The sequence below is a fragment of the Ambystoma mexicanum genome, chromosome 6p, assembly GCF_040938575.1.
Source record: "Ambystoma mexicanum isolate Mex_15411 chromosome 6p, UKY_AmexF1_1, whole genome shotgun sequence".
Lineage (NCBI taxonomy): Eukaryota > Metazoa > Chordata > Amphibia > Caudata > Ambystomatidae > Ambystoma > Ambystoma mexicanum.
The window spans coordinates 403103415-403128699 of record NC_090935.1 but is presented as its reverse complement, the minus strand read 5'-3'; the positions used below and the strand labels follow the sequence as shown (position 1 = coordinate 403128699).

The following is a 25285-nucleotide window of genomic DNA, read 5'->3' as shown; positions in this document are numbered from 1 at the left end:
TTTGGCATAGCCTTTCATTTGCTCAACAAATGTATACACATTATAGTGTAGCTCTATTTGTGTTATAAACATTCCAGTGATATTTTTTGGGGAATGCATTTCTCTTTAACAATGTGCCAACTTTGCCACACTTCTGCCCTGCTATCATCCCAATGTTGTATTTCCCTGCTTCTCATTCCTGCTCTGTGGAACTCAGAGGTAAAACACACAGCCCAGTGTACCATTATACCTGACAAGTTGAAATCTAATAATACACAATCGGTGCCGTGTATCATGTAGCGATAACACCACCTTGAGCTTCCATTGACATTTATGAGCCAGTGGCCTTTGGCCTTGTGATTTCTCACGCAATCCAACACCCTTTATTGCAATAGGAACATTATAAAAAAGTGAGCTATTGTAGACTGTAAGTTTGATAGTATCGTGGATTCATGGCTCTTTATCTAAGAATATTTATCTTATAGAGGATACATTTATAACACTTAGCCACCTCCCTAATATAATCATGACAGATTTATTAGGACATTATAAAGTAGAATCATGTTATAATCCTCATTTTTATTGTTGCTTAAAATGTAAACTCAGAACAGGTTCAAAACTCCCCTAAATTATGTTTCCCTGTTTGCCATGTTATTTTACATTCTTAAAATAGTACTTGATGGTGGATTGTACTCCCTATATACTAACATACACGTGTCAATGTGTTTTGTTTTAGTTGTGGCATGCAGTAGACCAGCAGTAGCAGGATCTGTGTCAATCTCACCTTATCAGATTGATTACAAGATTGGCGAAAGCATCCAAATAATATGTCCGCCTGGCTTCAAAGTAATTGGACAAAAAGGATACACCTGTGCCAATGACCTATCATGGAGACCTCCCATTAACAGAGAGCTTACTTGTGAGAAAGGTGAGTGTTTCATTTATCATTTTAAATGGGCAATGGTATGATCTTTATTGGGACATGTCGAAGATGACATTTTAATCTGCTAATGCGTGTGCAGCAATGTGCTTAGCATAACTGCAGTCTTGCACGCTGCACCTGCAGGCTCTGACGGCGGTTGAAGGCCTGAATAATGTTCCAGGAAAAGTGTCCGCAAGGCTATTATAGACAGGGATTTTCTCAATGATGGAAATCTGTGAGTGTTATGAAGGCTACATTCTTGCAGCAAAAGATATTTCTTTCACTCCAAAAACCGGATAAGCAAGATCAAAATGAGAAACAAGCATTGGAAATGCCAACAGTTATGGCTTTTTTTTATAGACATGGGGAAAGGCACTTGTCAGGCACTGGCGTAGTCCTATTAACTGGCCCTTGATGGAAGCATGTGCAAAACGATGCAAGCACCTGGGCATTTAATATTTTAAACAAGCCTAAACTGTTGGTTTTGCCAAGGCTTGTTGTTAACAGGACTTCCATGAAAGGCACGCATAGTGCTTATAAATCGAGTGGCTGAAGGCAGACCTGGTTAAGACACATTTATTACACGAGTGGATTGTTTACAGCTCCAAATAAGTGTTTAACTCTCAGAAGACTGCTTTGAAAAAACACTGACAGGCACTTTGAGTGCAAGGTTTGATGGTAAGGCTATCTTAAACGGAGCTCAAATAGTTCCCATGAGGAGGTGTTTTGGGCGAGCAGGGACTGGGTGGGCATGGCCATAGCGAGTAGCATGACCATGGGCACTCAATGGGTGAGCAAATTAGCAAACAACACCTACAAGCTGTGTCCATCCTCATGCGTGCATTTGAAAACAATTGAAAGTGATCCAAAAGCCGGGATTTGAAAGGAAGTAATGAAATTGAGAGTAAGGAGGATGTGATGAGGGACTGAGGAGGGAAAGAAAAACGAGATGAACGGAAGAGATGTTGTTAGAATGAAGAGGAAGAGGTGTGAGGCAGGGAGACCAAGCAATAACGATGAACAGTAGTCGATACTGGGAAAGACAAGAGAAAAGCAAATAAGTTTAGTAGCGTTAAAGGAAATATATGAGCGAGCACAGCAAATGTTGAACAGAGCATAGCGGCTCGATCGGGAAATAGAGGAAATATGAAAGAAGATGGGAAGGATCAAAGATAACGCCCAGGTTGCGCGCTGAAGGTGAAAAAGAAAGAAGAGATGGGGGAAAGGAAAGGGAATGGGGGATGGAGTGGGAGAGATAGAAGAAGGGGGAGAGAACAAAAGCTCAGTTTAAGAGGGATTAGGCAGTAGAATGAGCATGAGTTAAGAGAGCTTAAGTTCCATAAGAGGAGAGAATAATGAAACGGAGTGAAGTAATAGAGTAGGAGAAAGAGGAGGAGAAGGAGAGGCAGAGGATGTGAATCAAGCTAGATGAAGGTTAGTTACTTTAGATGTAAAGTAGTTTGTAAAATCAGAGGAAGAAAGGCATGCGAAAGCAGAAGGAGCAGGGGCTTTTGGGGAGAGGGTATTGTGTAGAAGCTGATATAGACGAAGAGGGTGGTTAGATAGGGAAAGTGTACTTTCACAGAAGTAGGATTTCTTAGTAATAAGTAAAGTAGAGTCAAAAGAAGAGTGCAGCATTGAAAGGGTAGCAAGATGAGAAGGTGAGTGAGAGTTTTTCCAAAGCTGCTCGGCATTACGCAGGCTAGGCGAAGGGAATTAAGACTTGGTGTGAAGTCGGGGGAAATGGGTGTAGAGGAAAAGTGGGATCAAGTACAGATGGTACAGATGAGTGTAGAGTACTGGCAGCTAAATCAGGAGAAAATGAAGAGAAGAGCAAAATTGAAGGAAGAGAAGAGTTCAATGATGAGAGGAAAGATGAAAAATCAAAAGAAGAGAGATTATGATGCGTACAGATAGTCAAATGGGGGACAGAAGGGTAAGAGAAACTTGCCGTAATGAGAAACCAAACTAAAACATCCCCTTGTATAAACTAACTTCATTGTATACAGTGCTTAATTTGTGGGGTTGTTTGGCAGGGCTCAGCCCCTAGACATGCCCCATGGCTCTGGAACTCCACCCAAATGCACTTCAGGGGGTGGACAATGTTTGCCATTTGAACAATGTGAGTGTAGGCAAAAGCAAGCAAAGATAGGAAGGCACAGCCGGCACAAAAAACAAAGCATGCCACAGATCCACTGCTCACCTACAAATGTGGTAGGTGCTTCCTCCATCTTCACATCTGTGCGCCACCTTTATTGAGGCACACTTCTGCGTAAATAATGCCCCCACAATGCGGTACATCCAAATCGAGAGCAAAACTAGATTTATTTTGCATACATGACCAGAAAAGGTGGCACTTGCCATGACACCCAAGGCTTGCTGCCCCACTATTGCAGGGCACAGCTAAACCAGCACTTTATACAGCATGAATGTCACTCTGTGCCAAGGCGATCCATTCACACTGTAACTGCTCTGTGTGACCTCTAACTGAGCCCAACGGAAAATGTGTCTCTCTCTTTTGGGTTCCACTCTACAATTCCTGTCCCTCTAACCACGTATAAATGCCCCGGGACCACCTATTCATCAAACAAGGCCAGACATTTATTTCTGCAGGTTTCCCAGAATCCAACATCTTTATAATAACATTTCTGTAGGGATTCATGTAGTCTTTCATCAGATCCTGGATGTTTTGGTTTTATAGGTTGGCATCCACACCTTCTCCTTCAAGTTTCCATTCGTGAAATCAATGCATGTTGGCTTGACCTTAGCTTCCTCATCATACTGCAGGCCCACGTTGGAACTACTTGCTCATCTCTTGGAGGTTTTTGTGAAGGACGTGTGCCTCAACAGTCTCGGTTTTTGAAGACCAAAATAATGTGGAGGAAATTAGTTTAGAAGAAATTGATGTCGAGGCTAAAGTGGGTACTAAAGAGACAACCTTCATTGCACGTGTTTTATTCCCCTTCCTCCTAAATGCTGAGATTTCTGTGTAGCGTGGTTCCTTTCCAAGCACCTTAGGTAACTGCAGGTGCTTATTATTTATTAGTTGCTATTTAAACTACATTAATAATTACCATTACTCAAAGAGGTGATAGGAAAGGCAGTCAATGGAAAGCATTTATTGAGAGTTCCTACTGAGAAATACATGGGAGCATTGTTAGCATTTTTGAGAGTTCCTAGTGCTAGTTGGTATAAGCAAGGTCATGAATCATAGATTCTCCATGGAAAAAGTAAATGAGAGGTGGAACCTCCAGATGGCACGAGGACGGGATTAAGGGAACCACAAGTCAAAGGCCAAATGTCTAAAACACCTAAACAGAAAGGAAGGAGCCTGAATGATGAGGCATGAAGTCCAGGATGAAAGATACCAGGCAGAATAACTAAGTAACCAGCAAATCCCGGGGTCAGGTACAAGAGAACAATCTAGATAGTCAACCAAGGTAGGCAAGGGCATTCCACGGCCAGTAGATAGCAAGTGGCAGGCAATGCAGTGGTTAGGTAACAGAGATCCAGATAGACAACCAAGGCAGGCAAAGGCAATCTAATATAGATAGGTAACAGGTAATGTAGGGGTCAAGAACCAGAGAGCAAATCAGACAGGCAACCAAGACAGGGAGGGACAATCCAAAACTGGTCAGCAAAACAGGCAGAGTAACAACAGCAGGTAAAAAGGACTAAGGAACAAGGCATGGGTACTCATGGTTATTGAGCGTGGCCTCCCACGTCTGCAGAACATTTTGTAGCATCCTTGCAGTGCTGTCCTCTGTGTTGTGAGTGAAACTGATGCTAGAGGCTCTGAATGCGCATGCACAGGCAACGTCGAGTCGTACTGCCCATGCACCTGCCGGGGTGTAGATTAAATATTAGGGCACCTGGCAAAACCCTGAAAAACCCAGGTAGGTATACTTAGATAATCAAAAACAAAATTTTAGGGTGAGAGGTCACAAAACTCCAGCATTCTAAACATATATAGCAATCACTGGAAATACGTTTATTTCACATAAATGCGTTTTAATAGCATCTGGATAAAACTGGTAGGTATAGAGCACCCAGGGGTGTTTGAGAAAACAATACAAATAAGTATGATCCAGTGGACAGAACTGGATCTCAATGAAAAAACAGCAACAGCAAAATGCTACTCCTGGTCAATCATAACACTTGTGCGGTCACAGGAAAAGAACCCCACCGGGGTGTAGTCATGAGGGCTCCTGGGGCTCGTAATTCCTCCAGGCGTGCCGGAACCCATGGCGCATTTGCCAAGCAACAAAGCTTTTTTTTTTTAAAGCTTGCAGCCGAGACAAAGACCCAATGTTGCTAATGGCAAAAATGCTTTTCCAGACGTGCTTTCCCAAATGGTAAGTATTGCATTGTAAGTATCCACGGACTCAGGTAAGCTCCTCATAAACTCTTTATTGTCATTTGGTAGATAGCTTCAGTGAAATCGTAAACAGCCCCAGTCTGTTGCTTGCACCGGTCCAATTCTCCACCAACAACTGTTTTCCTAAGCATAACATTCTAAGATCCTAATAAGCAGGGCCGAACATTGTAATCAGATTCCAAATCGAACTGTCTACATGTATATGCATAGTGGTAGCACTTCATAGTCAATGAAGCTATACATGGACTCATAATGAGTATAATGAATATAACAGTAGGCATTTGGCAAATTGAACTTCCAAATAATTACCTGTGTATATAATAGGATAATGTTTTCCTCCTAACAGACTTTTTCTATCTAGCCTGATGATCTTTGTCATGGTCATCAAGAAGTGTCACTACAGATATATTTGACTGTTTCAGAATTAAATCTCACTGTGTTCATTGTGGAAGAAACATAAGCCTGTACATCCTTGTTAACTGCACATTGTCATTACTGAGCAATCGAGTTGTTTCGTTTTTTCTAGGAGATAGGTGTGTGTGTAAAATTACCTAATGTCATTGAAAATCAATTACTTGTGGTGTAATGAGAAGTGTTCTATACTATTGGTTGATTTGAAGAGTTTGCTTAAAACTGTATATTTTCTATAAAGAACAGGTCACTGATAGTAATTGCAGGCCAGGCCAGAAGCAAGATGGATCTCAGTGTGTTTGCATGTCCCCTGAAAAGGATTGTGGGTAAGATATATTACGCTTTTGTTCCTGCAAATGTAGCTTAAAATCATTTGGTAGATGTTGGACTGCACTCTCACAATACTCCTTCTTTGGATAACTTTTATTTTTAACACATATTTTATATATTAATCAATACAATGTTTATTTTGGGTGGCATCATCCATAAAACCTTTACAGAAAATGCATTGAATATTTTTTAAATACATAACATTATAAAACATTCATAAAACACTAACAAAATGAATTAATAAAACACATATGACTCGATGTGTTCATTACATCTAGATCCCGTGACTTACTTCCACTGTAGTAGAAAATCCAATATTTGGAGTAGGAAGGTTAAAAATACATAAACAAAATACAACAACATAGGGGTAGTTAAGCAATAGTTATTAATCTTCTGCTATGAATGTAATTGCCTGCCAAAAGAGAAAGACAATATAACATGAAGAAACGTTTCAGTGCAACAATTATTAGTTTGCTTCTTTTGGATTGTTATTAGTTTGTTTCTTTTGGATTGAGTGACAAAAGAGCACATCAGACATATTGAGAAAAGAGTGCCTCAGACATGGCTTGCATCATAGTTAGTTCAGTCAAAACAATCTATTAAAAGAATCAAATGCATTACAAAGTAATCTGACTGCCAAAATGGAAGACAATAAAAAAGAGAAAATTGAAATGCAGTCAACAATTTCAGGAATTAAAATGTACATCGCAGCACAATTTAGGACAGTGCATAGGCATCATAAAACATTGGATAACACCCTTTTGGTCTCAGATATTACAACAGACCAGAGGTACAGAGTTCTTAGCTTTCTTGAAGTGCTGCCCAGGTCTTTTCAAATACATCATGCTACTCGCAACTCCCTGGGTGTGTTTCCTACGTACAGCGTTCTTTTCGGTTTTTTTGTGTGTAAATAAATCACTACTTCTAGTCTCTTAACCTATCCAGAGTCTCTCATCCTAGTCTTTGTCTCTTGTCATCATCCTAATCCCTCATCAAAATACTAGTCTCTCAACCTAGGCTTTCATCATAGTTACTCATTTAAAGTCCATTGTTTTAGTCCTAGGCGCTCATACCCTAGTCCAAGAGCCTTGTCCTTGTCATTTGTACATTCCCCTCATCCTAGCCATTTGTCTTAGTATGTCATCCAGTTGCATACATTCATCCTTCCTTCCTGACCTTATAACGGTAAATGCAATTTTTGAAATGCAAGTAACATTACTGATCTTTACATCTACCAAGATCATAGAGGAGAATGTTCATATTCGTGGTCTAATTTGCTTGGCCACCAAAGCACTGTCTATTATTTCAATGCACCTCAAAGACCTTTTCATTATAGTGGAAAAACCCAGTGATGGGTATCAATATGAAAGGCTCAGGAGAAGGTTGATTCTAGTAGCAATTACCTTCCAAAGGGTCGGAGTTGTATGTAAAATCCGAAACCCTTCTGACTCCAATATGTCTGGCACAATTATTTTTCCATCAGACACCTTCTGTTCACAGGCAAGGCAGTCCGGTAAACCCCATTGAGGTTCTTTCTCAGCGCTGCCTAGATCAACCAGCCCAGCGAAGCTTTGTTGGTTTTGCCACATTGGGTGGAACCTTATCACCACATTATGGCCAAAAGAATACTTGAGAGAGGCGAAGGAAATGGTTTTCGAAAGCCAAACATTTGCTTGGAAAAGCAACTGGCTATTCTATTTCTTTTCATGTGCAATGTCACAGATTGCTGTGTGTGTCCTTCCACTCAACATGTAATTTATTGCAGCATGTCTAAGCACAGGCGCAATCAAACACACGATAAATGCAGCGTCTGAGTCACAATCATTGTCTTTCATCCTAGTTCCAGTCCCTTCCCCTCGTCTTATTCCCTCATCCTAGTACTAGTTTGCATACTAGTCCGAATCGCTCATCCTTTTCAGAGTCTCTCCTGCTAACTATTGGCTGCATCACAGATTGTTATTTTTGTACCTAATGCAACAGAGCGCTATAATGTATGCCATTTGAGACACTGGGCCTCATTACGACCCTGGCGGTACGGAGTGAACAGCACCGTAAAAGGTGCCAGCGCCGTTCACCCGTACCGCCGCATTACGAGGACACAGTAAGCACGTCTGGGAAAACCAGGCATGCTTACCGGGTCCCGCGAGGGGAAGAGGGAGCAAACAACGGGCCATCTCGTAATGGCCCGTTGTTTGCTCCCTCTCCCATTCCCATTCAGCCCTATGGGGGCTGAAATGGGAATGGGGAAGGACCGGGTCCGGGTCCTTGGAGGGAGGAATTACTGGGTCTTCTGAACTCGGAATGGCCCGGTAAGTCCTCATTCCGAGGACCCGGGCCCCGACGCAATTTCGGCGGCAGCCATGCCGCCAATAGCGGCATGGTTACTGCCAATCTCGTAATGAGGGCCAATGTCTCTTTCTAGTCTGAAACCCTCTTCCTTGCTTTACCCCTCATCTTAGTCTCTCATCCTAGTCCTGTTCCTTTATCCTAGTCCTATTCTTTCATTATAATCCTACTTCTAGTCTCTTAACCTATCCAGAGTCTCTCATCCTAGTCTTTGTCTCTTGTCATCATCCTAATCCCTCATCAAAATACTAGACTCTCAACCTAGGCTTTCATCATAGTTACTCATTTAAAGTCCATTGTTTTAGTCCTAGGCGCTCATACCCTAGTCCAAGAGCCTTGTCCTTGTCATTTGTACATGCCCCTCATCCTAGCCATTTGTCTTAGTATGTCATCAAGTTGCAAGTCTCTTGTCCGAGTCCCCTGTCCTATTCATATTCCTTTGTCCTAGTTCTTTATCCTCTTCTTTTTCCCTCGTCCTAGTCCTCTGTGTAAGTCCCTCATCCAAGTCCTAGTGCCTCATTCTAATCCTAGTCTGCTGGCTTAGTCCCTTACCCTCTCCATTCTTACCAGTGTCACATTGTTGCTCACCCTAAAACATCATCATCATCATCATCATCATCCTAGTTCCACATATTAGCCCTAAGAGTAAATCATTGACTCTTTTACTAATCATAGTCTCTCTTCCCAGTCATAGTCTCCCATCCAAGTCCCAGCCCCGGTCCCAGTCCCTCATCCTCATCATATTCTCTCATCCTTGTTTTAGGTGTCATCCTTGTCTATTGCCCTAGTGCCTTATCCCTGTTTTCATCTTCCTCATTGTTCCACATCCTTGTCTTAGTCTCTTATCCTAATTCCAGTGGTCGAAGTGGGCAGGAGCGGTCGGGAGTGGTGCTCCTCTACTTCTTTTAATTACGTTGTACTGTTCCTATACTTTTTTTTAAAAAAGAAACCATTCCGGAACGGTTTAGTTTTAAAATAAAAGTGTAGGAAGAGGTTGGAACTTGCACTTTCAGTGCACTGCACAGGACGTTTCATTAAAGAGCAGGCACATGTGTTTTGGGGTTTTTATTGTGCATGGGAGGGGGCGTGGAGATGGCATTGTGGGGAGCAGTGCAGGCCAGTAGGGAACATAGTTTACTACTTCTTTTCGTACACTTCGACCTCTGCCTAATTCTAGTATTTCATCATTACCGTGCTGCCTTTGTCCCAGTCGCTCATCGTCCTAACCTCTCACCCTTCTTCTACTCTCACATTCTAGTCCTTCATCCTCAACCTAGTCCCTCATCCTAGTCTCTCAACCTAGTTTGCCACCCTAATTCTTCCTCCTAGTCCCATATTCGAGTCCCTCATCGAAGTCCCTCAAACCAGCCCCTCATAAATTGCCCTGCCCTCCATTCTATGTCTTTCCTCTAGTGTTTTGTCCCTAGTCTCTCATCACTAGTCTCTCTTCCTCGTGTAAACCTCTTGCACTAGTTCCATATCCCCATCCCTCAACCAGTTACATGTGATTTCAATTAATACAAAATAACCAATACCAAAATAACACATTTATTTTTTGATATTTTCTTGGGGGGATCGTCCCCTAAACCCCACTTTAATTTTAAGAATACTTTCCCCCACCCCCATAATCGTGTTTAAAGATTAATCTGCTACCAGGATTCTAATTCCTTATAATTATACAATTTTGAAACAGAGGCGCATATTTGAAATGCAGCCTCTTTGCTGAATTACCAGCTGCCATGAGGGCACCTGTGACTTCTGAACATACTTTGTGCCACTAGGGAGCAGGAACTGTGGATCATGATATTGATGCAGCAGGGCACAGGTGTACATTATGCGTTTGGCATGAGGTTTGATGAAAAAGGGATCTGGTTAGCACACCACGTTTCTGAGATAGAATTACCTGCATCATTTTATTTTTCATACATATAAAAAACAGGGCTTCTACATCCTTGCAGATGGAAATCCTTCACAGAAGGAAGAATTGTAGTCTGCATGGTGGGTTTGTAATGAACTGGCCACTAAATTGTTTTTATTTATTTGTAGAGCACTTATACACAAGTGAAGTGCTCCAAAACGCTTCAAGGCGGGAAGGGAACGAGGGAGTACAGTCATTCTTATACCTTGAAGATTCCGAATGATGTACAACAACAGCTAGCATGCTAGGCTAGAGGTGCTTGACACAGAGTGAGGAAGAAGGGGGTCGGGGGTTGGACAAAGGGAGTGGAGCATACAAGTCAAGAAAGTACAGTACTGGCCTGGCCAACATTTCAGGTTGCTTGGTAGTTGGTCATCAATGTGCCTATGCATGAGTATTTCAAGCATGGGCAAGCTAGGGGGGGAGACAGAGGGCGGAACGGACAAACAGACCTGCAAGACCTAGAACATTCAAGGTCAAGGAACGTGCAAGTGCTCAAAACAGGAATTGAGAAGGAGGGGAAGGGGGACAAATGCGCCCAGTCCATCAGGTGCTCGGGTTAAGTGAAGAGTGGGTGCCCCTCTCATGGAGCATATTGCAGTAGTGGCAGGCAGAGTGCGGAGGCCCGGAGGCAAGTGCAGGGCTGGCGGGGGAGCCTGGGACCTGGAATAATCTGGAGGTGCAATAGGCAACCAGTCAGCTAACTGTGCAGGTTGGGGAGGAGAACAAAGGAGGGACAAAAAGCGAGGAGAAGGAGGTTAGCAGGGGAGAGTGAGAGAGAGAAGGAGGAAGAGAAGAGATAGGCCTTGAGGAGTTTCCAAAACTTAAGGTGGTCAGGATCAAGACAAGGAGAGGAAGGAAGGCGGTTCCAGAGTAAGGCACCTTTAGAGGATAAGGATCTACCCCCAAATCTCTGTTTGGCAAAGCGGCTCACCCGCAGAGAGTTGGAGGAGGCTGAGCAAAGGGCTCTAGTAGGAGAGTATTAGGGAAGAGAGCGTTGTAGATAGTAAGGGCCCCGGCCCCAGAAAGCCTTGTGGACTATGCAGAGGGACTTGAACTTGATCCTTGCAGCCACGAGGAGCCAGAGGAGTGATTTCAGCATCAGAGAGATGTGGTCCCTGGGCTTGAGGCCAAGGATAAGTCTCGCTGTTCTGTTCGGGATATGTTGCAGAGGTTGGAGAGTAGAAGTAGGAAGACTGAGAAAGAGATTGTTGCAGTACTCCAGTATGGAGAAAACCAGGGCTGTGGAGACAGTGAGCCTCTGGGGGAATGTGAGAAAAGGTTTAATACCTCTGAGGAGGTGCAGCTGGCAGAGAGACTTTTTGGACATGTCCGAGATGTGAGAAGTGAAAGAGAGAGTAGAGTCGAAGATAACCCCCAGGTTTTTTGCCTCTGCCACTGACGGGTGGGGCGCAGGGCCAAGGATGGCCGGCCAGAGTAAGAGCGGGAAAGTCGGAGCAGGGGTCCCAATGAGGATGATCTCTGTTTTGCTGGCATTAAGACAGAGATCATTAGCAGCACACCAGGACTGAATTGTGGACAGTCAGGAGTGTGCGAGGAGGAGGAAGAGGCCAAAGGTAGCCTGAAAGAGAGCTGAGTGTCATCCGCATAACACTGAAAGTTGGAGGTGAAGGCAGAGATTATGTGGGCCAAGGGGAGCTTGTAGTCATTGAAAAACCAGGGGATAGATTAGATCCCTGGGGGACACCGCAAGTAGAAAGAGTGATAGCGGAGGGACAGAACACAAGGCCCACCTGGGAAGGATGGTCAGAGAGAAAGGACGCAAGCCATGTCAGGGCCTGATCTAGTATGCCCAGAGTAACCCAGAGACGGGTGATCAGGATGTTGTGGTTTACTGTATAAAAAGCAGAGGAGAGGTCAAGGAGAATGAGGACAGAGGGAGAGTTAGGGTCAATGTTTAAGAGCAGGTATTCATGGGTGTTCAGAATAGCAGTTTCCGTGCCTCTGGATGCTCTAAAGCCTGATTGATGGTCCTTGAGACAGATTCAGAGTAGAGGGTAAGATGAGAGATAGCCAGCTTCTCCAGGAGTTTGCCCAGGAAAGGAGATAGGCCAATAGTGAGTAGGAATAGAAGGGTCGGCAGAGGGTTTTTTGAGAAGAGGGTGCACAAGAGAATGCTTGAGGGAAGTGAGGAAGACTCCCGTGGCGATGGAGAGGTTGCAAAGGTCTGGCAAAGTTGGGGCTAGAGAGTCAATGTTGTCATTGATGGTTTTGGAAGGGCAAGGGTCCGCCTGTTTGGAAGAGACTTTCATAGACCGGACTTGTCTAGAAGCCTCCTCAGATGTGACAGGGGAGAAGGAGGAGAGAAGAGGGGGGTGTGGTGGGGGCGCCAAGGGGGGTACAGATGGTGCATGAGTGGATGCGGAGGAGAGAGAGGAGAAGATGTCTTCCATTTCGGCTGTGAAATGTGCAGCCAGGGCACCACCAAAGGCCTGGGTGGCTGCAATAGAGGATGAGGTTGCACTAGGGTTGGCCAGCTCCTTACAGACTTTGAAAAGTTTGGCCATGTTGTTGGATGCCGCGCAGATGAAGGCTTGAATATGGACTCTTTTCTTGTGCCGGATTTTGAGTCTATATTGCTTTTGCAGAAGGCTGCAGGCCAGCTCATCAGAGGGTGCACCTGAAGATCTCCATTTCTGTTCTGCTGCCCTGCAATTGTGTTTAAGATCAGCCAGATCAGAGTTGCACCAAGAGTTGCCTTTTTTGGGAGGCTTCAGTCAGACCGTCATAACAGGGGCAATGATGTCGAGAGTATTGGAGATGGAAAGGTGTACATTAGAGAGGACTGTGTCAGGGTGGGAGTCAGCCACAAGAGTGGGGGAGTGGAGTTGGCAGAGGCAAAGGCAGCTACTGACACCTTTTCAATTGGTCAGAAGACCTCGTATGTGTGAGGCGGTGCCGGGTGTGCCAGTGCTAAAAGAGAAGAGAGTGATCCATGAGACTGATGTAGTGAGAGGGGTAGAGAGAGGGATGTCTGTTGAGATGAGAGGTGTGGCCAGCAGTGTGTGTCGGACCAGAGGGTAGAATGGAGAGAGAGTGCGTGAGTCGTATAGGTTGCGGAGAGCTCTTGAAGAGTCAGGAGAGTCAAAATAGATCTTAAGGGCACCCAGCAGAAGGAGGTGGAAGGAAAGAAGAGAAGATGCCAGGTCAGCTCATTCTGAGAGGAAGAGGGTGAACTGGTCTGGCGGCCCATAGAAGGTGGCCAGAGTAAGAGAGGAGACAAGAGATAGAGAGAGCCTGCAGACCAGGCATTTTAAAGAGAAATAAGCCTGAGTCAGAATGGTAGAAACAGGGATCCACTGTGGAAATATCAGGGCAACACCCCTCCTAGCCTGTTGGGGCTGGGCTCAGAGAAGATCGTGTTGCCATTTGGGGAGTAGTGTGTCAAGACTCATGACACAGTTGTCCTTAAACCATGTCTCAGTGAGAGCAAGAACATCGAGGTCCAGGTGTTCAAGGAGGTGGCAGATGTCAGAGGAGTGCTTGACTACGGAACAAGAGTTAAGTGTGGCAACATGTAGCAGATTACCATTTTTGAAGATCTTAATCGGGTACAAGGGACAGGGTCCCCATCGTAAGCCGCGAGTGTGCCAAAGAGATAGGGGCGAGAAAAGGCTGAGGGTCAGAATGGGAGTACAGGCAAGGGAGTCTGGACAGTAGTAGATGGCAAGGGCAAGGGGGCCAGTGAAGGAGGGGCCACCGAGGGCAAGGGAGCCCCAGATGCATCGCAGTGGGTGGCAAGGGCATCAGCGTGGGAGAGGTTGGAGAGGCTGATTGGGATGTTAGTGAAAAGTGTGAGGCCAACGGAGCCAGGATAGTTGAAGACGTCAATCAAAAATAAATGCAGAACATGTGATGTATTATACACATAAAATGTGAGGTATTATACAACAATGTTTCTCTGTTATGCTTTTATGCTGAAACAATAACCCATAAGCCTGCACTTGAATTTGGTATTTGTCAAAACTATTTTCATTGCCACAGCACAGAACATCGTCGAGTAATGAGTTATCTGTTCATTCAGTTCATTATACCAGACCTTTGCAAGGGTTGCAGAAGGATTAGGTATTTAAGTCGACATTGTATATGCCATGGAGGTTGCATAGGTCCTCCCCTTTGGTCCCCCCTTACTCATAGGACACCACGAAACATTCAGCGTATTGTGGCTGGAACCTTATAAATCAAAAATAAATGATAAGGCCCATGAGCCTCCCTCTTTTTTCATGGATTAAGTTGAGAGCTCAAAGGTTTTTTCCATACTTTCATTGCATCCACACAGCAGGGATTAATATAACTGGGGGGGAAGTGATACGTGGTATTCAAGATTCAGGCAATACAGTAGTGCTTGGTTTGCTTAAAACCCCACCTTTGAAAGCAACAGTTGCACGACCAGGAGCAGACAGTTCGAGTTTATCATCCATGTCTGTTGTATCCTACATTGGATTCCTCGTGCGGCAAAATATGGTTTGAAATGTCAGATGATACAGTGTGTGAGAGCTTAATCCTTGCTTTTATGCCCCTTCATCAAATTCCCATTTTTCAATTTTACATCATTTGATCCCTGTCTATCCTAAAACGAAGTCAAGTCAACCTCAATGTATGTCAACCAAAAAATGTTTATCTTATAGCCGTGTCTATCTAACGGTTGTCAATCTAGTGAACGGAGGACGCACAGGGGCAACGTACTGGTCTTGGAAGCAAGACCACGCAGAACAACCAGAGGTTTGAATACCAGATCCATGCTTATAAACCGTACTCGGGTATTAACCGTGTTATAAACAAACAATTAAATAAATAAACCTTAAGACTCCATACCCATGAAAACGCAATGTGCTTAAACCTTGAATTACAAGTGCTGATGCTTGTATGTTGAACTCACCCACTGCAAGGCATGTACCTACAGATTGACTTTTTAAATTATGTTTACATATTTAAGTCTTCCCTAAGTCTACATTTCTCGTTCTGGTTATGACTCATTTACATTTGTATTACAACTGAGACAAATAAAACATGTTTTGGTACATGTTGTAAGATAATAATTGCAGCAAGACTTTGTTTTCATGATTTTAATTAATATTTGTTTGGAAGACCTTTTTCCAGCACCAGGGGACCTCAGTGTAGTATATTTGTTAGATAGGATTCCATATATGATAAAGGTCTCATTGTTTAATGGAATGTTCTTTTTGTTCCTCCAAAAGAAATAGATGGACTCTCCTGTGTGTTTGCAGAAATATGAGTTAAGAGTTCAAGTGCCCTGATCTTAGTTCCAGCAATCCTCTTCTTGCCACATTTCCTCTTTCTCTACTTTATAAACCTCATGTTAAACTTCTTGTTTACCCAATATTCTTCTGGCTTCAAACACATTAATAATAACATGCACGTTTATTTAATTAACTCTCAGTTAACTTTCATTCCATATCTGTTAAGCCAACAGTTGTGGAATTATTTGTGTATGTTTCTTCCAACTTTCCTGGACATGTTAGTGGTATTTCCTCTGCTATATTTCCTCTATTCATCAGTGGTTCTTGGGAAACAATGGCTATGGGATAATATTAACTGGGCCGGGGTTGTATTGCTTGGTCTCCCTGATAATCAATACCATTCTAGCTGTGCATCTTTCCAATGTCCACATTTTGTGTTTAGGATGTAGAAATTGTGTGTATAACCATCATATGTCCCATAATCACTCGTTCTGTTTCAGGCCTTTATCAGGACAGACGTGTAATTTTTCAGCATCAAATGGATGCTACTTCATTTTCAAGCAATGTCATTATTAGTTGCTAGTTCGCCATTTCATATTACAGTCTCCAAGTGCGTAGACATCTCTTGGGCATTAATTTGTGTGTGCTTCATTTCAAACTCTCTCTTTGGAGACAGATAAGTGTTTAAGTGCCAATTTCATATCATGGTTCACCATCAATGTTGTTAAATGCATCACTGCATATCAATTGAGCGAAAGAGGCGACGGGTCTTCAGCTGTGCATCAAAATATAGACTTTTTATGATTGCGTAATAAAGCAATGTCATGATTATATTTTAAGAGTTCAATTGTATATATATAACAATACATTTGGGAGCATACATCCACATGGACCTAGGACACTAAATGATGTTTTTTTTTAATTTTTTTAATAGTATAGTGTCCCTCGCTTTATTTGATGTGTGATATCACGTTATGAGAGGGAAGGTTATCCGTCTGGCCTCTTTGATTGTTTGACAATCACATAGTGTCACACATTTATGACATAAGCATGGGATTTTGGACACTTTAAAAGGTGTGACTACAAAAACTGCCGGGAAGAAGAACGCCTGTCCTAATAGATGAGTGCTGACTCTTGACACCATTTTGAAAATTGGGCCTTTTCATGAGGGATGCTGAAGCAACTTAACCTGGAGGCAGACTTCCTTTCCTGAAAAAGGAATGATGGGACCATGAGGGGCGTGCTGAGATTGCTGGCCCCATGTCATTGAAGATCAATTCAATTGAGTATGAAAACTCCCCAAATGTAATTAGGTAAACGACCCATAATCATTATCCTAAGTCCATGGGTTGATTGGGAGTTGGGAGGTCATTTCAACTAAGGGGTACTCATTTGAAATTGAAAAACCATAATATTTTGTGTGAAATGCAACAGGCTTCCCTTTATATTTAAAGGTTTGCAAGATTTTACTACATATAGAAGCGATTGTAGTGGGCTAGTGTGAGTTACATCCTGATGTAATTGTATTTGAAGCCAAAAGAGTTTACATTCAAAAACAAAACTTCTTTCTCTTTTCTGTGAGCCTTTAGTAAAATATGATATGTTTTCCAGTGCTGACAGTATTACATTTAATACGTGAAATTTAAAAAGTACTCTATGACCTATCACAGATATAGTCAACAATAGAGCATTTTTTGAGGGCCCATACCATGGTCTAATGAAGGTGAGTTGGACAATGCATGTTCTATGAAGGCTGTAGCTCGTGAAACTAAATTTGAAAATGAGAGCAAGCTTAATATTGTCATTTCTATTCACATTTCATGCAACCACTCATTCTTGAATACATAGTACAGAAAAAGAATCTCCCACCAGTGGGACTTAATCTGCAAATTGAAAGGGAAGTATCTGTTTAATAAAATCCTAAAACAATTCTCCCAGGTTGGGTGGGCGCACGAAAATGATGTGCTTTCTGATTCAATAACAATAACTTTCAAAGGATCTGTGCTAGCCAGTATTCATTGCAACAAGAGTGTACAACACCATTAATACATACAAAATCGTTATTATTCGAGAAGGAAGAGTTATTGATACATATTTATCCTGGGTTGGATCTGGGCTGAAGCTGTACCTGGGGGGCCTTTCTTTTGGGATGTCTTTCTGATTCAGTAACAGAGCTTCCCTAGTCAAAAGCCTGCGCAATTTCAATGCAAGTTATTGAAAGCATATTTTGAGCTGGACACAGATGTTTGCAAACCTCAGGCCATGGGAAAGGGGATGGGGGGCATTCAACAGTTTTCTGTTATGAGCACATCCTGGTAATACTGGGAAAGAAAAGGTTGTGCATATTTTGTACAAGTGTAACTTTATGTGCATTTTAAAGATATTTGTCTGTTAGAGAAACTAAAATGTATTGAGGAATCCTGTTGTTGTTCCAAAGCATTGGTTGTCTTCATTGCTACATGGCATATTTACACCCAACGGGCAGCGAATGGCAGAGTTCCAAATAGAATGTTTTAATTATTCAGACCTCACTATGTATTCAGAATTGATTAAGGAGAACCATTCTTGCGCGTCAGAAATAGTGGGATAAAAGCAGGCGAGTACATTTGATTTTTGAAAACAAGCTGCCTGTAATTGTGTACGATTGTGGTTATTTTCTATCCATACAGCAAAGGATCAATACATTAATCAAAATATACTTTACGTGGTTAAGTGAGAGGACACAGAATGTAATACCACAAAATCTTCCAAAGGAACTGGTACAATAGTTGTACTTTCAGAAAATCATAATCTTGGATGGAAACCCAGTGCAGACAAATCAAAATTCTCTGCTTTCTAAATTGATAATGCAGCTTCCCTAAACACAAGCCAGCAGGTTGTGGTACCACTCATGATGCGAAGCCACAGCAACATGTTTACATGTGTGGGGGCCGGGGGGTTCATTGCTGATGAAACATGGTAATGTTGATGTTTATCCGATTTTTCTCTCGAACCAATGCTTGCTATTGGAGAAAATAAAATATTTTTTGAAGCATGTCTTTTATAAAAGAAAATCATCTTTCTCTATAGAATAATTGTGGGTAAGGGGTTTGATAGATGTACCGGTATATTATCCACCTGTGAAATAAATGAATGAAATGGCCTGCTGCGTTTACACTTCTACAGATCCTCCCGCCCCCAAACAGGGATCAAATCTGTGAATACTGAAACAATTGGATTGGAAATCTAGTAGCTCGGGCCCTACCAGAAAGTGATATAACTGTAAGTTATAGAACAGATATTATAGTCATGTATACACTTGTGCTGATTTAACAAAAGTATTTAATCAGCCTTTGGAAAGCCTTTGACAACTTCTGAACAGCCGACAAGTGTTTCGACCTAACTAGTCGTTTTCAAGGCTGTCTTGAAAAAACATGATACAAAAGAAAACCACAAATCACCGTAAATGGATAAACAAAAGAAAATGAAGTCACAATGTAGTAGAGATAAGTTAAACTAATTGTAAACCACCATCATTGGTGAATTAAAACGGGGAAAGTATCATGTCATATGTGAAATAATATAGAGGTAAGATACCGGCAAACCAGTTGATGGGTTCAGGGATGAGCGGAATGCGCACAAAGAAGCAAAAAGGAAAACACATAAAAAGCTAGAAATCACAATCATTGGGAACATTCGATTAGATATTCAAGTGTGTATAAATAAATGTATTTACACCATATTTACCCCAGTGCCACCATATTGAAAATGCCGGTGTGTTACCTCTATATTATTTCACATATGACATGGATACTTTCCCTGTCTTTTGTTTACTATAGACTATAGTATCTGTTCTATAACTCTTACAGTTATATCTCTTTCTGGCAGTGCGTGAGTTACTAGACTTCCAATCCAATTGTTTCAGATTTCTGTATATGTTGTGCAAAGTACACTCAAACACACTGGCCGATAAGTGGCAATGTAATTATGGACTTAGATTCTGCTGTTTAGAGGTTATATTGTCTTTGGAGAAGTAGATATTTCGAAATATAATTCATTGATTGTTGTAAGGCTGAATTTGTACACACTATCCTAGTGAGATTTCCACAAGTAGGTTAATACATTTTTCTGTAAACCAGTTACCAAGGTACATGTATTATACTGTGGTGACTTCCCACGCGTAACGTTTGGAGACTGTCTTTGGTTCTGTTTTATTTAGATAAGTTAGAGTTTAAACTCCAAATAGAGCCTGTTTCCTGTCCCAGAATTGCTGAGTGGGATATCATGGGACATTGCACCTTACTGATACATAGAATGGAATTCACTAAAGATCTTACACCCTCAATCCCTCTTGAGTCAGGTTTTTCAGTCTGCTTTTTAGCACTTCCTCTAGTAGGTGGTTGCATTGTTTATTCAGCACCTCTTGGGTCAAGTGCTTGCTGCACATGTTCAATTCCTCCTGGCCCAAGTATTATGCACAGCTTTCCAGCACTTTGATGGCCAAGCACTTGCTTCACTTTTCCATAATTTCCTGGGTCAGGTATTCTGCTTGTCTTGTGTGCAACTCTTGGATCAATTGTTTGAGTCACCTCTTCAGCACCTCCTCCAGCGCCAGCCCCAAATTGCCTGTTCTTGTTGAGTCTCATATTTGTTTAACCTGTTCAGCAACTGCTTGTCTCATGTTTCAAACACCATGATGAAACTCCTCTGACTTTTCTTCCTGTCTCAAACAACGTCTGAATATCTTTTTGTTCTACCTTCCCATCTACTTCTTGAGACAGTGTATGTTAGTGCTGTGTTCTCCTGCGTAATATGCATGCCATTCGCATAGTCCAGGCTAACCTAGCCCTTCCTGTCAATATTGCTGTCCAGTTCCTCCAACATAAAACAGAGCAGTCCCCACGTTATTTTCATAGTTTGGTGAATAGCATTCATGTACTGTCCTCAGCTCTTCTGTCTTCTCCCACATGCACACTTGAACATTCCCCCCTTTTTGTACTCACAGACTTCTTGAATAGCTGGTCAGATTGATCCATTGTCTGCATCCCAGTTATGCAAGCCCGCCAGATAATGCAGTAGGCTCACATGGGGGCTCATTGCCACATTTGCACCGGGGAAGGGAGCTAAGCCAATCAGGTTGCTTAAACAGCGGGAGTGACTATACACATTCTCCCCTTGCTTTGCTTTGGCCTGCCTAGGCTCAGGCTGGCTGGCCCTTACTGGCCATGTCTACCCACTCACGTGGCAGTGAACACCATATTCCTTACAAACGTTTTAGAGCCCATTGTTTCACGGTCTGCTCCCAAACATAGTTAGGGATTCTCCTGTATAATTTAAGGTTGTGGGTAGCTTAAATTGTGGGTCCCTTACGCATGGCGAAGGTGGTGACTTGACTTTTTTCCATCTGATGAAAACTTTCTGTCAGACCATTATCTGTTATATAGTAACCACTCCTTACAGCTGTTTGTGTTATTTTATGTTAAGTCGTGTTAACTGAGTTTTATTAAGTGCAACTATCACCACTGAGAGTGGCTTCCTGGTGCTGAAGAATCTGTAGTGCGTAAGCATTCCGTACTTGACATGGGAAGGATGGGTATTGAACATTCATTTGGACCATAATTAGGCCACCAGGAGCAACGTAGTTACTTCAGCATCTGTGAGCACACATAGATTTCTGACAACAATTTTGGTCTATGAGCATCCCATAGTTACAATAGCCATAAGAACTTGATAGAGCCCCTACAAGCATCATTTATTTTTTTCAGAGTACATTTTTAGCTGATCATGTTTGTCCAATTAATACATGTAGTTAAGCAGTTTCTAATTGGGAAAATTAGATCTGAGCGAGGTATCAAATGTTGTTCTTAAACATGATACATTTGTATACCAAGATAATATATTAAGTCAGTTATAGAATAAAGGGAAGGTAAACAGGGCTTAGGTCTTCAACATGTCAAAATATGTTTCATACCTTTGTCAGAAATATGTTTTCTACTTAACCCATCGATATTAAATATTTTAACTAGGGGTGTACCGAATTTCGGCTTCAAGTAAGTATTCGGCTTCAGCTGAATACCTGAGAAAATACTTACTCAAAGCCGAGAGTTTGGTTCACTTCCTATGATTAGCTATCACTCCCTGTGTTTGAGAGAGCTAGCTAATTAAAAAAAGCAAGGGCAGGCTTCAGAAGCCAAATAAGGTCTTTCCTTACTGGCTCTTGCAGCCTGCCCCAACCCTGAGGCCTATGTAAGCCCCATCACCACCTCCCCCGACACTGCTGCGAGAGGGTCACCGGGGTTTGGCCCAGCAGACCCATGGCTGCATTTTATTTATAACAAAGCAACATTATGCGCCATTGGGTCAAGACCCGGCAACCCCACAATTTTGCTGGGGGGTTGGGGCGGGTCGCCGGCCTCTACCTCCTATCTGTAGTCCAAAACAAAAGCACCACCCAATAGCCAAAGCCAAAATTAGTATTTTTCAGACATGTTTTTTAATTGTATCATGTGGATTTCCCACTTTGGAAATGTACTTCTCCGTTGGTGGGTCTTGCGCTAGAAATACGTAAATAAAATTTTAGTTCAATTCCTACAGCATAGTTTGCCCATGCTCGAAATCCTAATGTGGTTGGGGTCTGGGACGGTGTGCTAGAAACACATTTTTTCTTTTTTTATTTGCAATACAAGGCAAGCCCATGTTGGAAATGTACAAAAAAAAATCATATTTAATTTAGCATTGAGATGCCTCATGTTAGTTTCATGACATACAGTAGTCAAATTCATTCTATTCCTAGTACAAGGAATTCCCAGGACAGAAATATGTTCTTCCTATTTCCAGCAAGGTCTAAAGAAAATATCCTTTTTATTTGTAGCATGTGGGTGGGGTAAAACATTCCTCATGTTTTGAGCCCAGTGGGGTGTGGGTGTATGCCCTCATCCAAAGTGCCCTCCTCAAAAAATAATTAGTCAATCACTAAAATAATTTAAAACAATTTGAAGATTACTCGAAATAGTTTCAGGAGTTTTCAAATGCAACGAAATCTGGGAGGGTCGGCTGCATTCCAGCTCCTTGGAATACCTTCTGTGTTTTTCAAACGTGTAAACAATTGTAGTTTCGAAGTTTCATTCAAAGCCCTCAGAGCGTAAATGAAGGCAAAAAAGACAGGCATAAAGGTGTTTCTCCTGTCTTAACGCCTTTATTTATGCTCCAGGCCATTTTTGTTGTTTTTGAAGGCGAAGAGCAGAGGCGGAACTGCAGTTATATTTCCGCCTACTTTTGGGCAATGCTGCAGGGCCGCCCAAAGCGAGGCAGGGTAACTGCTGTTACCATCAGCAGGCCAGGAGAGGGCAGCCCAGCTTTGCCCCCCGTCTGCTCCTCTCCTCCCCCCAGCTAGAGAGACACTCACTCTATGCAACACAAAGCTGAGGAAGGGTGAGGTGTGAACAATCACCTCACCTTTTCCTCCTTACAGCAAGGTGCTAAGCACCTAACGAAACCAACAGTCAGGCAGGGCCCAGGTTCAAAGACCTGCCCCCTCCAGGGGGCCAGACAGTTGGCTATCCGGCCGAGGGATGGAACACAACAGCCCCCACTACTATACATAACAAAGACCCAGGCCTTCCCTGGGTCTTATAAATACAGAGCAGCATGCTCTGAGAAAACACATCAGTTTGTGGACCCTGAACGGGGACCCAAACTAACAGGAGGTGCACTGTTTACTCAGTGCCTTCCAACCTTTGCTTCTTTAGCAAACTCTGAAGTTCGTTGCATTTGCAGCGTCTTTGTTTACCTTTGAACATTGCACTATTCATGAACCTCTGCACGGCAGCGAGCGGTGAACACTGAACAAACAAAGAAAGTCTCCCGGGACGTACCGAAGGGAAGCAGGACTCCACTTACCAACAGGAACGGAGGAAGGAGGAACCTGCAGAGCAGCCCGGCGTAGGCGGTGGCTTCAGTCAAGCGTCAATTTCAGGTAAGCCGCCACGCCGGGCTGCGAGCATGAAATAGAACACTGTTTTTTCTAACCGCGTGCAACAAAGATAAACATCCTCGGGCAGCCACTCACAGGCGTTCCGGGAAACCTTATCGCAAAAGTACAACAAACATTGTAATTGAGGCAGTAGGCAGACAACTTTGGGTTCATACAGCATTTGGGGCATTTTTTAAGGCCCAGGCCAACAGGGCACATGCAATTAATTGCAGTGAACAACAAAGGCATAGTTTATACGCATAACTCGAACCTGGGCACAAGAAATAATTTCAGCTCACCAAAGACCACTGCTGCAGTTTGTCTAAACATAAACCAAAATATTTTTTGGGGCAACACTCTACAGTTACCCAGAACGAGAAACAGCATTTTTTGCAAGCCCACAAGAATCCACAAATAATACAACAAGCATTATAATGTGCATGATAGACGGTGCTATTGCACAACGAGTAGAGTGCTAATTTTGACATCTGTGCAGAGACTGCTGACATGGGTTCAGATCCCTGCAGGGCCAAACACAGCCTTTTTCAAATATCTTTCTTTTAATCAAATAGGCTGAAAGGAAACATGGGTCCCAAACGAAAATCACAGGAACCCACAACACCGGCACAGAAACCCAAATCACCCCACCTTATGGCAGCCATCGAGGCAGCGAAACACTACGGTTGGTCAGGGGTCAGGGAGAATATGTACAGCCTACCAAGGGAAGGGACACCCATACCACCCAATCAAGATGACGTCACAACACCACCAAAGAGACAGAAAGTGACAAAAAACTGGCAAAATTGTGTGAGAACATGTCGGAAATGCAACAAGTATTGTGCTAAATGAAGGGGAAACAATTACCTCAAACAGGGGAGCAACGACCCACAAACCCCAACATACCCCTAGAACCTACCATAATGGTGACCCCCCCACCAGCAACGATCCCAACAACAGCAGCCCCAGCCACACCACTGCCACAGGTGCCAGCAATGCCAACAGCTGCCAGCACAATTGTGCCAACGGCAGCCACAGCAGACCCAACAGGTGCTTTAAAGGCATGGGCAACCCCCAGTACAGAACCACTGGCGAAGACAGGGGAAAGCAACAGCAACCCAACAGGCATAGCAATGATTTGCAATACCCAATTAGAATTAAAATTGAAATCCTTCCAGACTGAAATACTGAATAGATATAAAAGATGCCTAGCATGGAATATTGACACCACAATCAAATAGGCCATATGGGCCAAAGACTTCATAGAAATCTTTTCACTTATAGAAGCCCAACGCAAAGGAAAGATGCTTTTAGGGATCCCAAAAAGATAGAAGAGAAAGCCATAGCCAGAAATGCCCAGGTAGAACAGAATTGGGACAACTGGCTACAGGCCTTCGCCATCTTGGCAACAATATACGAAGAGAAATTCCCCAATGGTGGCAGAAAACTATGGGTTTACATGAATAAAATAAGAGAAGTAAAAATCACTCAAAAAGGTAAGACCTGGCTAGCATATGATATCAGATTTAGGAGAAGCATGTCAGAGAGGCCAGCCATAGAATGGGACGAGGTCCAAAATGACTTATACACGTTAAACGCCGAGCCCCCATCGGAGGAAGAGGCCTCACAGAACATCTCCAAAAATAGCAAAAATGCACAGGGTCCCAGAAATAACATAACGAGAAACATAAAAAGGGGGAACAGCCCTTTCGGAAGAACCAGCCATGGGCGGCTAAGTCTAATACCCACAGGCAGAACAAAAACCACTCTCCAAAAGCCAACATTCCATGCAGGAATTTTGGAAAAAACCAGTGCACCTGGGGTAAGGACT

At 42.9% G+C, this 25285-nt stretch overlaps 1 protein-coding gene across 1 annotated transcript in view; it reads left to right on the top strand.

The window, feature by feature from the left end:
* The window catches only part of LOC138511484 (complement component C6-like), a 913779-nt gene that overhangs the window by 826967 nt on the left and 61527 nt on the right, over positions 1-25285 (top strand). The window contains exons 15-16 of the mRNA XM_069627199.1: positions 716-907; positions 5932-6016. Coding sequence (XP_069483300.1) covers positions 716-907; positions 5932-6016 — 277 coding nt within the window. The remainder of the gene's footprint in view (positions 1-715; positions 908-5931; positions 6017-25285) is intronic.